At 36.2% G+C, this 14,932-nt stretch overlaps 3 protein-coding genes across 5 annotated transcripts; 1 reads left to right on the forward strand and 2 right to left on the reverse strand.

Moving 5' to 3' along the window:
- The first annotated feature begins 186 nt into the window (after positions 1–186).
- On the forward strand, positions 187–1,518 carry LOC111460214 (transcription factor MYB15-like). The gene is made up of 3 exons (XM_023103355.1): positions 187–479; positions 777–906; positions 992–1,518. The coding sequence occupies exons 1-3, from the start codon at positions 347–349 to the stop codon at positions 1,503–1,505; spliced, it is 777 nt and encodes a 258-aa protein (XP_022959123.1). The 5' UTR covers positions 187–346; the 3' UTR covers positions 1,506–1,518.
- A 2,336-nt stretch (positions 1,519–3,854) lies between these two features.
- On the reverse strand, positions 3,855–7,655 carry LOC111460212 (malate dehydrogenase). Its single transcript, XM_023103353.1, has 7 exons — positions 7,492–7,655; positions 6,629–6,787; positions 5,948–6,123; positions 5,334–5,614; positions 5,119–5,254; positions 4,924–5,035; positions 3,855–4,263 (listed from the first exon to the last, which is right to left on the reverse strand). The coding sequence occupies exons 1-7, from the start codon at positions 7,532–7,534 to the stop codon at positions 4,169–4,171; spliced, it is 1,002 nt and encodes a 333-aa protein (XP_022959121.1). The 5' UTR covers positions 7,535–7,655; the 3' UTR covers positions 3,855–4,168.
- A 1,676-nt stretch (positions 7,656–9,331) lies between these two features.
- Positions 9,332–14,531, reverse strand: LOC111460381 (putative E3 ubiquitin-protein ligase XBAT34). 3 transcript variants are annotated; one of them, XM_023103628.1, is made up of 11 exons: positions 14,247–14,531; positions 13,212–13,369; positions 12,997–13,111; positions 12,687–12,767; positions 12,480–12,568; positions 11,965–12,056; positions 11,651–11,732; positions 11,444–11,546; positions 11,266–11,352; positions 10,852–10,943; positions 9,332–10,202 (listed from the first exon to the last, which is right to left on the reverse strand). In XM_023103628.1, exons 2-11 carry the CDS (start codon positions 13,311–13,313, stop codon positions 9,567–9,569), a joined length of 1,479 nt encoding a protein of 492 aa, XP_022959396.1. In that variant the 5' UTR covers positions 13,314–13,369; positions 14,247–14,531; the 3' UTR covers positions 9,332–9,566. The 3 variants fall into 3 exon arrangements, with proteins under 3 accessions (XP_022959396.1, XP_022959397.1, XP_022959395.1); XM_023103629.1 differs by lacking the exon at positions 14,247–14,531 and having other exon boundaries at positions 9,332–9,428; positions 9,537–10,202; positions 13,212–13,377; XM_023103627.1 differs by lacking the exon at positions 14,247–14,531 and having other exon boundaries at positions 13,212–13,377.
- Between the last annotated feature and the right edge of the window lie 401 nt (positions 14,532–14,932).

Here is a 14,932-nt window from a genome sequence, read left to right on the forward strand (position 1 = left end):
AAAAAAAAAAAAAAAAAAAAACACTATTGTCCACTTATATATATTAAAAAATCCCTAATTTTGGTGGGCTAGGATTGGTCCTTTCTATAAATCTAAGCTCCCCTTCGTGGAAATTACCCCAACCTCCATTTCTACGTAGCTGTTTTCGTCGACTTAGACTATTATTTATTCAAAGCACAACATTTTGGATTTGTAAACATCCATTTCTTCATTAACTCAAATTCTATAAATATTGATTTGAATTCATCTTCTTTGAATCTCGTCGAGTCTCTCAGCTCAGACTCCGATCGAGAGCTTGAAGACGAATAATAAACCAGAGAAGAAGAACGAAGAACGAAGAACGATAATGGTGAGAGCTCCTTGCTGTGAGAAAATGGGGTTGAAGAAGGGGCCTTGGTCTCCTGAAGAAGACAGGATTTTGACTAACTTTATTCAGAATCATGGCCATAGCAATTGGCGAGCTCTTCCTAAGCAAGCTGGTGAGTTTTTTGCTTGTGGGTTCATAAAAAGATTGAGTTTTTAGTGATTTTCTCGGGGTTTTTCTTGGCATCCAAACAGAAAATCATAAACCCAGAAAAACCCATGTCTTAAATTTACTAATTTCATCTTGTTTCGAACAAAAGATTGAATTTTTAGTGATTTTCTCGGGGTTTTTCTTGGCATCCAAACAGAAAATCATAAACCCAGAAAAACCCATGTCTTAAATTTACTAATCTCATCTTATTTCGAAAAAAGAAAGATTGAGTTTTTAGTGATTTTCTTACTATTTCTTGTAGGTCTTTTACGATGCGGAAAAAGTTGCAGACTTCGGTGGACAAACTACTTGAAACCTGACATTAAGCGAGGCAACTTTACTAAGGAAGAAGAAGACGCCATTATTAACCTACACGAATTGCTCGGGAATAGGTAAAAAGACAGTTTTGCTACTATTAGAGATTCAAATCTTCGTATTTTGTTAAATTGGCCTAACATTTTTGTTTGGTTACTATAGATGGTCGGCGATAGCAGCAAAGTTGCCGGGTCGAACCGACAATGAAATCAAGAATGTTTGGCACACTCACTTGAAGAAAAGACTAGAAAAGAACATCAAAACAAAAGCTCCCACATCGGAAAACAAAAGAAAAAAGCAAATAAAACCAAAAACTTCATCAGAATCTTCATCATCCATTGTTATTAACATTACAAATCAAACCCAAATTGCCAATTATTCCTCAATAACGTCCCCTTCTTCACAACAATCTTCAAGCTGTGAGATCTCTTCATCACTCACAGATGCTTCCATGGCTGAAAATGAGTACTACAGCTACCCGGCCGAGGGCACGGAGGCGATGCCGGAGGCTCCACCGCCGATCGACGAGAGCTTTTGGTCCGAGGTGGCTGAGGATTCGACGAACTCAAATTCCATGGATAAGAGTTATGGTGAAAGCGTTGTTGATGATGACATGGAATTTTGGTACAACGTTTTTGTCCAAGCTGGTGGAATTTCAGAACTGCCAGAATTTTGAGACATATTGGGAATTAAGTGGTGAAAAAGAGAAAATTTAAAGAAATTTGAGAGAAATTTGAGAGAAATTTGAGAGAAATTTGGAGATGTGAATAGAAAGGTAATCCAAAATGAGTGATTGGGATTTGTATATTCTTTTTCAAGTGAAAAGAAAAAAATGAATTCTTTATTTCTATTTCTTTTTTATTTGTATTTTTATTTTTATAATTCCACCTTTTGGGAAAAAAAAATATATGAATTGGGCAATCATAAACTCCACCTTTTTCTTTTTTCTAATTCCATCTTTATGAGTCCGAAGCCCGAGAACTAAAGACGCTCGGAGGATTAGAAGACTTCGGGAAGTAGAAGGTTTCGAAAGTCTGAAAAACTTTGAAGACAAGATGAAGATATCTCAAGTGCACAAGTTATCGAGACTTCAATCGACTCTTGAACAAGATTAACGAGCTAAGGGTCAATATATCGTACGAGATCAACAAGACAAAGGGTTGATTTAAGTAGAGATGTGTACTGGGCAAGAGGGGGATGAGCAAGTTGTAACGACCCTATTTTTACTACTAAAATAAAGTTGGTATTATATTCATGACGTGCCTAATATGTGTAAAAATTTGTTTAGAAATATTCACATGCAGACTTCATGGACTTTAATGTTTGCAAAATTTATTTGAAATAAAAGTAAATATCAATGAAATAGCAAAAGTGAAATAACAATATTTTCAAAGTAATGAAAACATTACGATCTAATCTAAGGGCTATAACTTAAATAGAAAATGTAACTATCCTGACTTCGTTCTGTAGCTTGCACGGTGATGACATCATTCGTACAAAGGTGTTTTACTTTTGCTTGAAACATAAGTAGTGTGTGACTTGAGTATTTAAAAATATTCAATAAGTAGCCTCAATTTTGGATTGGAAAATGCAAGCACATTTAATCATAATGAGACCTATTCTTTTACCGAACATCATGGTTTTGGTCTTTACTTTTCAGTTCGGGTAAAATTGAATGTGTAGTATTTCTCTGCACACCGCCCACACACATATATGGACCTACCAAGCGGGCTCATACATGTAGTCCTAAACTATCGAATTATTATTTAACTCAACTTTTGGCTAGAAAACGACTTAAATTGACCATACAGTGGTCATACTAGCCTCGAACACCACTAAAATCATAAAAAACGGCTCCCAAACAATCCAAAATGATATAATGGGTATAATGGGGTCCTCAGACTTTAACCTAAGCTGCCTAGACCGAGAAAACTAAGCTGGAGTCGTCAAGTCGTGTAGCCAAATTGAGGAGTCGGCTGGGCTAAGCCAACACAAGTAGAAAATCCAAGCTGCACGCGCGTCGCATGTGGAATACAACTTCGGGTTGGCTTCCGGGTCAGCGAGTCAGTTTGGGTTGACCCAGGTAGTAGATCGGGTCGGTTTGGGTGGTGGGCTGGGTATTGGAGTTGTGTCTGGGTCGGTGTGTGGGCTGTGGGCCGTGGGCCGAGATCTGAATGCTACTGGACCGCAAATTGAGTTCAATTTCTTAACCTAGCTAGTTCAGTTACGGGCATACGGTTCGGGTCTAGAGTCTTCCGAGGCTCCGACTCAGACTTAGGCTCGAATTCCGCATCTGAGGTTCGGTTCCGAAGCTATCGTTTTTCCAGATTCTTCTTTTGGCCTCTGTTTACTTTTCTTTTTCTTTTTCTTTATGGTAAAGTGACAACTAAGAATGCTATTTTAATGAATAGAGGAAATATTTCATTATTTTAATATTACATTTAAATTTAGTTGTTTTTCAATATATATATATCTTAATTAAGTTTTTTTTTAGTAATACTTCAGTTTAGCTATTTGTAATTATTATAAATTAATAAGAAATCTTGGAAATCTAATTGGAAATAAAATGTAAATTCAACAAAATTACACTTAAGAAATAATAAATTGCAATAAACATAATAGGTTTATCTTTTTTATTTATAATTAATTTGCTTTTGCTTTTGAAACTTACATATAGTACAAGAACATATATATATATATATATATCTTTTTTTTTCTTTTTTTGTAATATTCATAAATTTATATTGTTGTCTATAATTTAAACTAAATATGTAATTTTCTTTTTTACTAAATTAACCAAAATACCCATAAATCTTACTTTTTCTTAAAAAAAATAACTAAACTTGCAAAAGTTTCAAAATTACCCTTAAGCCTTCAAAAAAAAATGTAATGGGTAATGTTATATGATGTAATATAAGCTTAAGTGTAATTTTTAAAAAAAATATTTATTATTTCAATTTTAAATTCATGTTTAGACGGAATTTTTCTCGGAAGTGGATTCTGAAGAACAAACAACAAAATCACGGGCCAAATTCGAGGAAATTATTCTAATGGGTAATATTATATGAGTCCGATCAACAAAAGTTCATGTAAAACTCATCACATAAACAGGCCGTTGATGGGTTTGAAGCAGTAAGGAAATGAAAAATCCTCAACAAAAAGGGAAACCAGGGAAATGCATAATAAAGACCAGAAAGCAGAAGATATTGTCCTGTTTCTCTGCTTCCTCCATAGCTGTTCTTAATGATGGCATTATTCAATCAAAACTGTAGCCAAAGTACTTAAATTAAGAGCCACACCTCTCTTAGTACCAACGGGAAGGGGCCAGGGACCAACTGTTTAGGAGAGGCAGGAGTAAGCCAAAGCCTTTTCCTCGGTCAGCTCCTCGGCGGTCAAGTCCAGTTTCTTCCTTGAGTATTCATCGATGGAAAGGCCTGGAGGATCCACAAAGGATCACAAACAAATGGAGGAAATCTCAGCATGGAGTTGCAGCATAAGAAATTAAAAAAAAAAGGAAATTCACCTCGCCTATTTTTTTTCTGTTCTTTTTACCATCCCACTTTGATTTGGGAGGAGAACTTTTATAAGGGGTAAAAATCTCTCCCTAGAGATAGGGTGGGTTCTAAAAACTTTGATAGAAAGCCTGAGAGGGAAAGTTCAAAGAGGACAATATGGTAGGCTTGGACTGTTACAAATGATATCAAAGCCAGACACCAGACGATGAGCCAAAGAGGAGGCTAAGCTCCAAAGGGAAGTGGACACGAAGCGGCGTGCCAGTAAGGATGCTGGGTTCTAAAAGGGGTGTCAATCCACCGGGGGCGTAGAGGACGCTGGCTCCCAAACGGGATGAGATTTTTAGATTCCACGTCAGTTGGGGAGGAGAACAAAACACTTTTTACAAGGGTGTGAAAAACTCTCCCTAAAAACCCGTTTTAAAAATCTTGAGGGAACCAAAAAAAAATCTACCATAAACTTAGAATTTATAGTCAAAAGAAACAGGGATGATGGAGCCCTATGTTAATTGGAGACCCTTTTTTTTTATAGTTAATTGGTTTCCCCATATTAATCAACTAAAAGAAAAAAGAGAACAATACCTTGCACAATTGACCATTCACCATTACGGCACGTGACGGGGAATGAGTACATCAGTCCAGCTGGTACATTGTATGATCCATCAGAATAAACTCCCATGGAAACCCAGGTGCCCTGGAACGAAATTTAGTTTTAATGAGCGCTCTGAGTCAGCAATTGAAATGCACAAAGTTCAAGACAAAGGCAAAATCACCAACCTCCGGAGTTCCAAGAACCCAATCACGAATGTGATCACAAGCTGCACTAGCAGCAGACAATGCACTTGAGAGCTTCCGGGCTTTGATGATTGCAGCACCACGTTGTTGAACAGTGCTAATAAACTCTCCATTCAACCTTCAATGGAAAACAACCATACCATTAATCTAATTGCATCCCATCGAACTTAGAGACGGATATTGTACAGAAACTCTACCATGCATCATCAGCAACAAGCTCGCGGACAGATTTCTCCTCCCCAGATGGTAACTTGACAGTAGCATGGTTGACATCAGGGTATTGTGTTGATGAATGGTTACCCCAGATAATAACATTCTTAACTTCGGATACTTGAACATTCAATCTCTCTGAAATTTGGCCCAATGCCCTGTTATGGTCCAATCTCGTCAAGCAAGAAATGTTTTTCTCCGGGATGGAAGGAGCAAACTCCTTCAAGATCAGTGCATTAGTATTTGCCGGGTTAGCGACAACCAACACCTGAAAGAGTTGGGAAACAAAGAGTCAGATGTCTGACCATTCAAACATAATGACTAAAAGGAAATAGAAAGAAATAAAACAACACGACTTTTCAGTAAAATTATTTAGAAAAATATTAGAATGCATGCACATTTCTTAGTCCAGTTCAATAGTTCAACTACAGTTCGTAACGTGTCAAACTCTTCATTCTATAAACTTCTGTTTTTTTGTTTTTTTGTGCTGTTTGGCTGCAGTTACCTACATCTTACAATTGCTTACCAAACATTGTTAGTGCTCAAAAAAACAAGTTTTGCTGGATTACGTAATGGAATTAAATTGATGCAAGTTACTTACCTTACAGTTGGCAGCAGCGTGCTTTTCAAGGGCAGAAGCCTGAGCCTTGTAAATGGAGACGTTTTTTGACATCACATCTTTTCTTTCCATACCCTCTTTCCTTGGGAATCCACCAACCATAATAGCAATGTTGACACCAGTGCATGCCTCCACCACATCAGTTGTAGCAACAACACCTATAACAATGCATCAATAAATAGTAAGAAAATCACAAAATCCATAGGAGTTTGTTCGATATTAGCCGAGAATTGTTGTTATAGGTTAGAAATTATGGATCTCCATAATATATGATAATATATGATAAAGCCAAGAATTGGTGTTATAGGTTAGGAATTATGGATCTCCATAATATATGATAAGTTTCAAGGGTCTCCCCTTAATTGAGGCTCGACTCCACTTTTGACTACACCTTTCAGGCTCACAATTCTTTGTTCGATATTTGAGGATTCTATTGTCGTGGCTAAGTTTAGGGCATGACTCTGATACCATGTTAGGAATCATGGGCCTCCACAATGGTACGATATTATCCACTTTGAGTATAAGCTATCATGGCTTTGCTTTGGGCTTCTCCAAAAGGTCTCATACCAATGGAGTTAGTATTCCTCACTTATAAACCCATGACCTACCACTAAATTAACTAACGTGGGAGTCCCACTAATCCTCAACATTATATATATATACCTTTGAGGAGCGGGAAAGCAGCATCCACCAACTCCATCTTTACGCCATTCAAAGACTCTGCAGCAGGTGGGATATCAAGCATGTGCAAGATGACAGGTTGGTTAGATCCTAGCAATACTCCTCTGGCAATCATAGGCACGAGAGCGTATCCGATTTGTCCTGAAAACCAAAGGAGCGAATGCATTACTTCGTATGAAAATATTGAAGTCAGCCAAATAGACCAGTTCGTATGAAATATCGAAATAAAGTTTGTTAGAGGACCATATAAGCAAAAAGAAAAAGCTGGTAATTGACTTCTCTATAAAAGACTGGACCAACAATAAACCTTTTATCGAAATAAACTTCATTCAAGAACTGTATGAACAAGCACGAGCACAAAAGTAACGAGTTAAAAGAACTAATCAACATGTACTGGTCTAGATCCACATCATCTCTCCGCCTATATCAAGCTAAACCGATTCACAGTCTAGATCCACATCAGCTCACCGCCTATATCTTTCAACATTCATTAGAAAACTCGATGATCAACAAAAGAAACACAAACACTTCCATGACAGAACTACATCTGATAGAAAAGGATAAAGAAAAAGATAAATCTCCTTGACCTTATCCGAAAACAGCTAGTAAAAACGCAAACTAATAACAACGATCATAGCATAAACTTAAGAAATGAACTACAACCAACAGATCTGATGGAATACTCAAACCAAACACCAATAGATGCGGTAAGCAACAGTATCAGATCTCAAGCGCATACACACAAAAAGACAAAGAAACCAAGAGCGGTTACGATTGGAAATCAGATAAGATCTAAGATCAAGTAGAACCGAAAAGAAAGAAATGGAACGTTTTCAGTACAGTACCTGCAGCTCCAGTGACAAGGACTCTAACTGGTTCTGATGCCATGGTTGACAAAGATCGACGAGGAGAGGAAAACGAAGAACAGGAAGTAGAAGCGGAGGATAAAATGAGAGAGAATGAGTGGAAGACCGAAGAGGAAACTGAGACAGAGGAAGGGGTATTTATTGGCGGTGAAGAAGAAAGACACTGAAACCTAAGGGCGGGGCGGATTTTTCTGGTCACCAATCAAACGACGCCGTCACTGCGACGGTGGACTTGACGGTCGTTAACGGGTTAGAACAATGCTGACCTGGCGACAACGGTGTCTGTCCGGCGTGTAACCTGACATTTGTACAAAAAAATCATTTTAAAATTTTAAATTTTAATAATTAAGTTTCCCATTTTACCCTTTTATACTAATAGAAAGTTGACGTAATATTTTAAAATTTTTAAAAATTAGTTTTAGATAAAACCGCTAATATTATATTTATTTTTCAAAATTTTGTTTAATTCTTTTTATAAAAAATTGTTTTAAAAATACATTTTAATTTTTTGAAAACTTCCAAACCTTTTTTAGACAGATATTTTTTAAAAAGTGGATATGAAAACTAAAAAAAGACAAATTATATTGTGGTTGTAGTAATTGTGACACGAGTGCAGAGGATTTGTCCAGTAATGATGACACGTGTGAAGCATATTCTGTTTCAGATGCGATAACGAGAAAGGAACATTGTGAAGCGGTGGGAAACCACGTGTCGTAAGGGTGGGGCATTAAGCTACATGTCGTACCGGTGGACCAATCAGCTTCTGGTTATCATGTCACGAATATCGATATTATTAGATGTCGCTTTAACTTCAATTTATCTGCGTATTTTTAGAAAAAGAAAAAAGATTTATTTGTGGCTGACAGTTTTCGATTTTTCTTCTTTTCTTTTTTTTCTTTTTGTAAAATTACATTATCTAAACAAATTTGGAATGAAATAATTGTGGATTATTTTTAACACTATTTTCAAATCTAAACAAATTTTTTTAAAAAATAGAAAAAATTAGATCTAGTGGGATAACCATTGTTTTTTAATTTTACTTAAATTTAGAAGGAAAAAAAAAACAAAAAAGGAAATTTTAAGTATTTTTGAAAATTTCAACACTATAAAAACATTAAAAAATAATAATAATAATAAATAAATAAATAAATAATAATCATAATAATCATAATTAAGTGAAAATAATGTTGCAGTGTTATTTATAAGCTTAAATTTCAAAAATTAACTAAACTATCTTTTATTAAGAGAACTAGCCCAAAAATATTACAATGATATGCAAAATTCAAATTTAAAATAAAAATTCAAGACCAAACAAATCGAGAGGTCTCAAAGACGAGAATTCGTTATAAGAGTGTAAAAACCTCTCCCTAATAGACACGAACCTTCCTTATAAGAGCATAAAAAACTCTATCAAATAAACGCATTTTAAAACTTCAAGGGAAAGCGCGAAATTTTAAAACTTCAAGGGAAAGCGCGAAAGAAGACAAGATCTGCTAGCGATAGGCTTAGACTGTTATATTCGTAGCATATACATTTTATTTTTAAGTAAAATGTAAGTAATTAGTTTTCTTGGAAGGAAAGCCCTGAGAAAACTATAATCTACTACTCGTGAGTTTGGACAGTTACACCTGTAGTGTAATTTTTTGAAGTAAAATGGAAGTAAATGGTCTTCTTGTTGTGCCGGATCAGCAATTAAGCCTATAGATTCACTTAGAATTTAGCTATAAACTAAAAGGTTTCCTTAAAAGGAAGGTAAAACTCGACCTAAAACAAACAAAATTTTCAAAAACCGAAAAGAAAATTATCAATGAAGAGTTCATATACGAAATATGTACACACACAAGTCCAAATTTATGAGCCAAATACTCCCACAGTAGTTTTACCTCCCCAGTTTTTCTTTTAGCAGAAGTACCAATCTGGTTGTTTCAGTCGAAAGAATTTATATAAGTTTAAACATTTAAGTATCTGAAAGCTGAAGGGTATGTATAGCGCAAATTATACAGGCAGAGTTCAAGGGGTTTCACCTGGTTATATGCTTGGTTGATTGGGGTGCCTCAGACAGCATACAGCTTTATGACTTGATTGATCTTGGTGCGACAAACTGGGCAGCCCCAATTCTTGGCTTTGATCTCACTTAAACAAGACATACATCCAGCCATATGGCCACAGGGGACGCAGGCTCCCTCCACTGGTGCATCCAAACATATTACACATGTCGTGTTGCCACTGCCTTGTTTCCCATCGTCCCCAACGGATGAAGATGCCATGCTGTCTGTGGGATTGGAATCGACCAACGGGTAGTCGCCAACCGTACTAGTGCTAGCCTCGAAGGTTTTGGCTTCAACTGGTGGAGCTGTGGGGACTGCATTTGGAGGGTGTGTAATCTGGATGCTGGTGTTCATCGGCGCTTGAGCGCGATGGCTTGGATTGTAACAGTGGCTTGCTTCTTCATGCATTGTCGATTTGCTAGAGCCTGGCCTTGGAGGAGCAGGTGGAGGTAATGCACTGCTACTTGAGGCACCTGCTTCAGAGCTTGATGAATGGGGATTATGAAGCTGTCCACTTTCCTGCATAGCTGACTGAATAGAGGCATTTATGGCCATTGTAAGCTCCGGATCTTCTGAACCCGGAGGTACAGTGGCAATGTTGATCGGGCTCTGGTGATTATGCCACATTGTAGATTGCATCATCTGAAATTTCAAAACAGTACTTGATGTTATGATCAGCCCCACAAAAGAGAGACATTCAATATCTTGGGCTTGCAGGCTGAGCGAAAACTACTTCAAAGACAGGAAAATGTAGATATGCAGTTCGTGCCTCCACTAATGAGTACTAAATCATCGAGACTATGTACTATATATAGTGCCGAGACCTCTTTGAAATGGTGTTAAAAAACTACTCGATTTTAGAGTATTCTATTTTAATATAAAAAACCGTTTGGATAATGAATTTGTTGAAGATAGTTGTAACAACCGAAGTCCACTGCTAGCAGATATTGTCCTCTTTGAGAACGAGTGTCAGCGAGGAGGTTAAATCCCGAAGGAAGTGGATTGTTAGATCTCACATTAGTTGGGGAGGAGAACAAAGCATTCTTTACAAGGGTGTGGAAACCTCTCCCTAACAGACGCGTTTTCAAAACCTTGAGGGGGAGCCCAAAAAAAACTTAAAGAGGACAATCTCTGCTAGCAGTAAACTTAGACTGTTACAGCTTTCTGTAAAGCTAAGCTTTCCCATGAAACGCGACGATGGGGATGTGAGAAACTGAAAGCTTGAGACGACATGTTTTAATCGATCTGTTTCAGTCGCTTTCTAGAAATAAAGAAAGAAAAGGCATAATACCTTTGGCTGAGGAATCCCTTTGCAAGCATCACAAAACCATTGAAGTTGTTGTCTGTCATACTCATTATCAGGTGCAAGTCTAAGACGTCCAGCTGCAAAAACCACAGATATGAAACAAAATTACTTACCACATCTCAATTGTAAAAGCAACAAAGTGAAAAAATAGAACATTAAATTGATTTTTAATTATTAATGACATATTTTAGTGTGATTTAAACATGACCAAAATGATCTATTCACTCCCGACCATATCAATTTGGAGGATGTAAAACAGTGAGCATAGACTAAGACGTTTCACATTAAACACAAAACTAGAAAGACCCTAATTTCTGTTTCATATAATTTCAAACATGAAATACGTGAATAATTGATTTTTTAACACAAGTATATGAACAGGATCTTATTAGTTCTTACGTCTCTTTGATTTTCGAAATCGAGATCTGGCTTCCCAGGAGGTGTGACAACTCCGTTTTCGCCTCCTTACTCCTCTTGAGACTAAGTCTGAGAGCAAAACCAAGGACAATAAATAAAATTTAACTGAAGAAGTCAATAACTGTTACTGAAATAGCATTTTCCAGCAATTAGAAATTACTTGGAGCGTTGTCGACAATAACCACAGAGGGATCAGGATCCTGCAACTTATGTTCCTCTAAACATGACTTCCACAATGGAATGATTAAACGAGGTTGGGCATCCTGTCCATTCAATAAAAAATCCAATTAATACATCTGACACGTAATTTAAATGAAACGTAATTTAAATGAAGGAAATGAAAGCTGACATGTATAGAAACCAATACCTCCAAGCTAGTGTACAAGGCAAGCTCCAACTTAGTAGGCTTCATAGGATTTCGAGAACCACAAGGTAAAATGACTACCCAGCTGCAGAAATTGCATTGTTAGTGTACAAGCTATATCATGCACTATGTAAGGATAAACTATTCACGGCTTTACAGAAAAGCTGGACAAAAGACTTGGTTAATAAATATCAAAAGATAGTGCCAAAGATTCCCTAATGCCTTCAACGATTAACATACTATGCAGAGTATCAATGTCAATTGAAAGAGGGGAAAGGGGATAAACATGACCGAAATCATATGGAAAAAGTACTCACACTTTTCTCGAAAGGAGATGAGGAACAAGTACTTCGAGAAACTCCGGCCCATAAAATTCCCGCATCCAACCAGAGAATAAACAAATATGATTCTACAAAACATCATTAGAAACATCTTCTGAGGACAGAAAATAGTATGAAAATGAAGTTTCATTGTGTAGTTTAAAGATGCTTCAACATTTTAAAGAACATTTTCCTTTTTTTTCAGAGTTCAACCAAATGTAGAGTGGGTAGACTAGAACCCCTGATCTCGGGAGCATATATCTTAATCAATTGATATATGCTCAAATTGACATATTAAGAGGTCATTTGTATGTTAAGAACATACATAAACCTATTAGTTTAAGCGTTCAACCTTAATGAAAATGTGACATAGTATTAGAATAGAAAATCCTACTTCTCTATTGTCATTTTCTCTCCAATTGATATTAAGAATTTACATGTGGGTATGAATCAAATTAATATCCAAGCCTAAATGTGGGGAGAATTTAAAAAATATATACAAGATAGAGTACCTCAATGGCACGAACAACATTTTTGTGCCCCGCTGCTCGCGCAACTTCCAAAGGAGTTTGGCAAGCATCATTGATTATCGAAGTATTTGCTGGAAATTGGAACAAAAATAAGCAATATTACAGCAAAAATGGAGGTTAAATGAATTATCCGATATTGGCAGGATGCAGAACAAGTTATAATATTTCGAGTAACAAAAACAAACAAACCTCTGTATGAAAGAAGCAATCTAACAGTGTTTTCCAAGCCTCTTTTAGCAGCATGGTGCAATGGCGTTCCACCATGACGGCCTAAAATAACATAAATCCAGCTCTCAAAGCGTGACAAAAGAATAAACAATTACAACCCAATCTTCCAAAAACAAACTGCTACGAAATGATAAAATATTAAATCCATTGGATACTTTGCAATAAAATAACCAATTATGTCACAGAAATTGAAATAAACGTATATGAAAATCTGATACATCAATTAATCGGCCAAATCAAACCATGGAAACCCGAAATGTTCATAGCAAACCTGGTCCAAACGCATTGACATTGGCGCCAAGTTCTAGCAACGTTTTCGCCACGTTGTAGGGCTCGGGTTTCGTACAGGCAACAATCAACGGAGTCCTTCCTTCCCTATCAACCCACTACAGCAATAACCCAAAATAAACCAAAAATGATCCACGAGAATACAAAACTACAAAAGAATAGAGATCAATAAATAAACAAATTACGAATTCCAATCACCTCAAGGCCGGCACCATCGTTAGAAAGGGCTTTAATCCCATCCACATCGCCATTGCTGGCGCGCTGGTACACAAGCTCATCTTTGGAAGGTTGCTGCCCCATACGAAATCCAGAAACAAAAACTGAATCGAAAAAAAAAAAAAAAAAAAAAAAAAAAAAAAAAAAANAAAGCCTTAGGTAGGTGGTTTACAACGGAATCCTTTTGAAAGAGTTGGAACATCTTCAAATCTGATTTCTTCTGTTTTTCAATGAACTCAGAAAGAGTGTGAATATCCTTAAACCTGATTTTTTTAAGTTGCTCCTGAGACTTATCTTCAAAATGGATTCATTACTCTTAGTCTTCAAAACTCTTGAGACTTATCTTCCAAGTGAAAGCCTCAAGCAAGTGCTACCTAACACCATATCCTCTAATCACTTTGTCTTTATAACAGGCACGCAAATCACAGGTTCTATCTTTATTGCCAATGCAATTGTAAAATATCTACTATCTTCAAAACTAAACTTTTTTTTTTAACAAGAAACAACTTCTTATTCATAAATGAAAAGATACAAAAAGTTAAAGGAAACAGGGGAAGAAGAAAAAAACATCGACCAACCAAAACAACCGACCAAGAAAAAAGGCCAAAACAGCAACCGCCAAGAAAGAATTACAAATTAGCTTCCACAAACAATAAGACTAACCAAAATCAAAACTATCCCATAATAAAGATCCCAAAAAACCAAAGAAAATGTTCAACTAGAGAAACCAGACAAAAATGACCACCCAGCTGCTCCTAATGCCTTCTGCAGACCAAACAAGGAAGCTGCCACAAATCTAAAAACACTTTGTACCAAAAATCGCCAGGCAGATATAAACAACCCAAAGAACTTCATCCAGTATATCGAAAATAAGGTTTAAATGGAAATAAACTCAATCCATCGAATCAAAAACTAAAGAAAAAAACAACAAAAATTAATAAGGTACTAGAAAAACCACACAGCAGATTAGGCAAGTACTTCGAGAATACATCATCGAAAAAAAAAAAAAAAAAAAAACAAACAAACAAAAAGAGGATTGAAAAGTTTCAAATCTCTCGTTCGTCGGGTAGTATCTTGATCTTGAGAATTTAGAATGTGGCAAAAATGGCAGTTCTAAAAATAAATGGAAAGCTTGACGAAACAGAGCAGGGGGGTTGAAATATAAATAAACAAAAAGGAGTTCCACTTTTCGGTTTATAAGGAAACTCAGGGGTAGAAATATGAATCCGCGGGAGAGTTGAGAGTTGAGAGTTGAGAGTTGAGAGTTGAGAGAGTGGATTCCTTACCGGGTAAGGAGTTTGAAGAAAGGAATAAAAAAATTGGGGGGTTTATGTAATAACTGAGAATTTAGGGGCTAATTTCGAGTTTCCAGGAAATTTCTCATCACTCCTTTTCTCGTAATTAATATTGCATTTAAAATGTAGTTTCAATGTAACGCTAAGTTCGGCGTCTTGGAATTGACGCGTTTAAGTGAAAACGGCGTCGTCTTGCTTTGTTCTAGGAAATTTATGGAAAACTAGGCCGTGCTCACATAAACACATTTCTTTTACTATATTATGGCTTTCAAACTAAAATGTATTAATAATTGATTTTTTTTTAATGTAAAGTATATGATTGTTTGGTAATGTTATATATATATGTTAAGTAATATAATAAGTTTACGAAACTAAACTTTCAAAATAGAAAATGCATTTGATATTTAC

This window comes from Cucurbita moschata, unplaced genomic scaffold (assembly GCF_002738365.1).
Source record: "Cucurbita moschata cultivar Rifu unplaced genomic scaffold, Cmos_1.0 Cmo_Scf00023, whole genome shotgun sequence".
Classification (NCBI taxonomy): domain Eukaryota; kingdom Viridiplantae; phylum Streptophyta; class Magnoliopsida; order Cucurbitales; family Cucurbitaceae; genus Cucurbita; species Cucurbita moschata.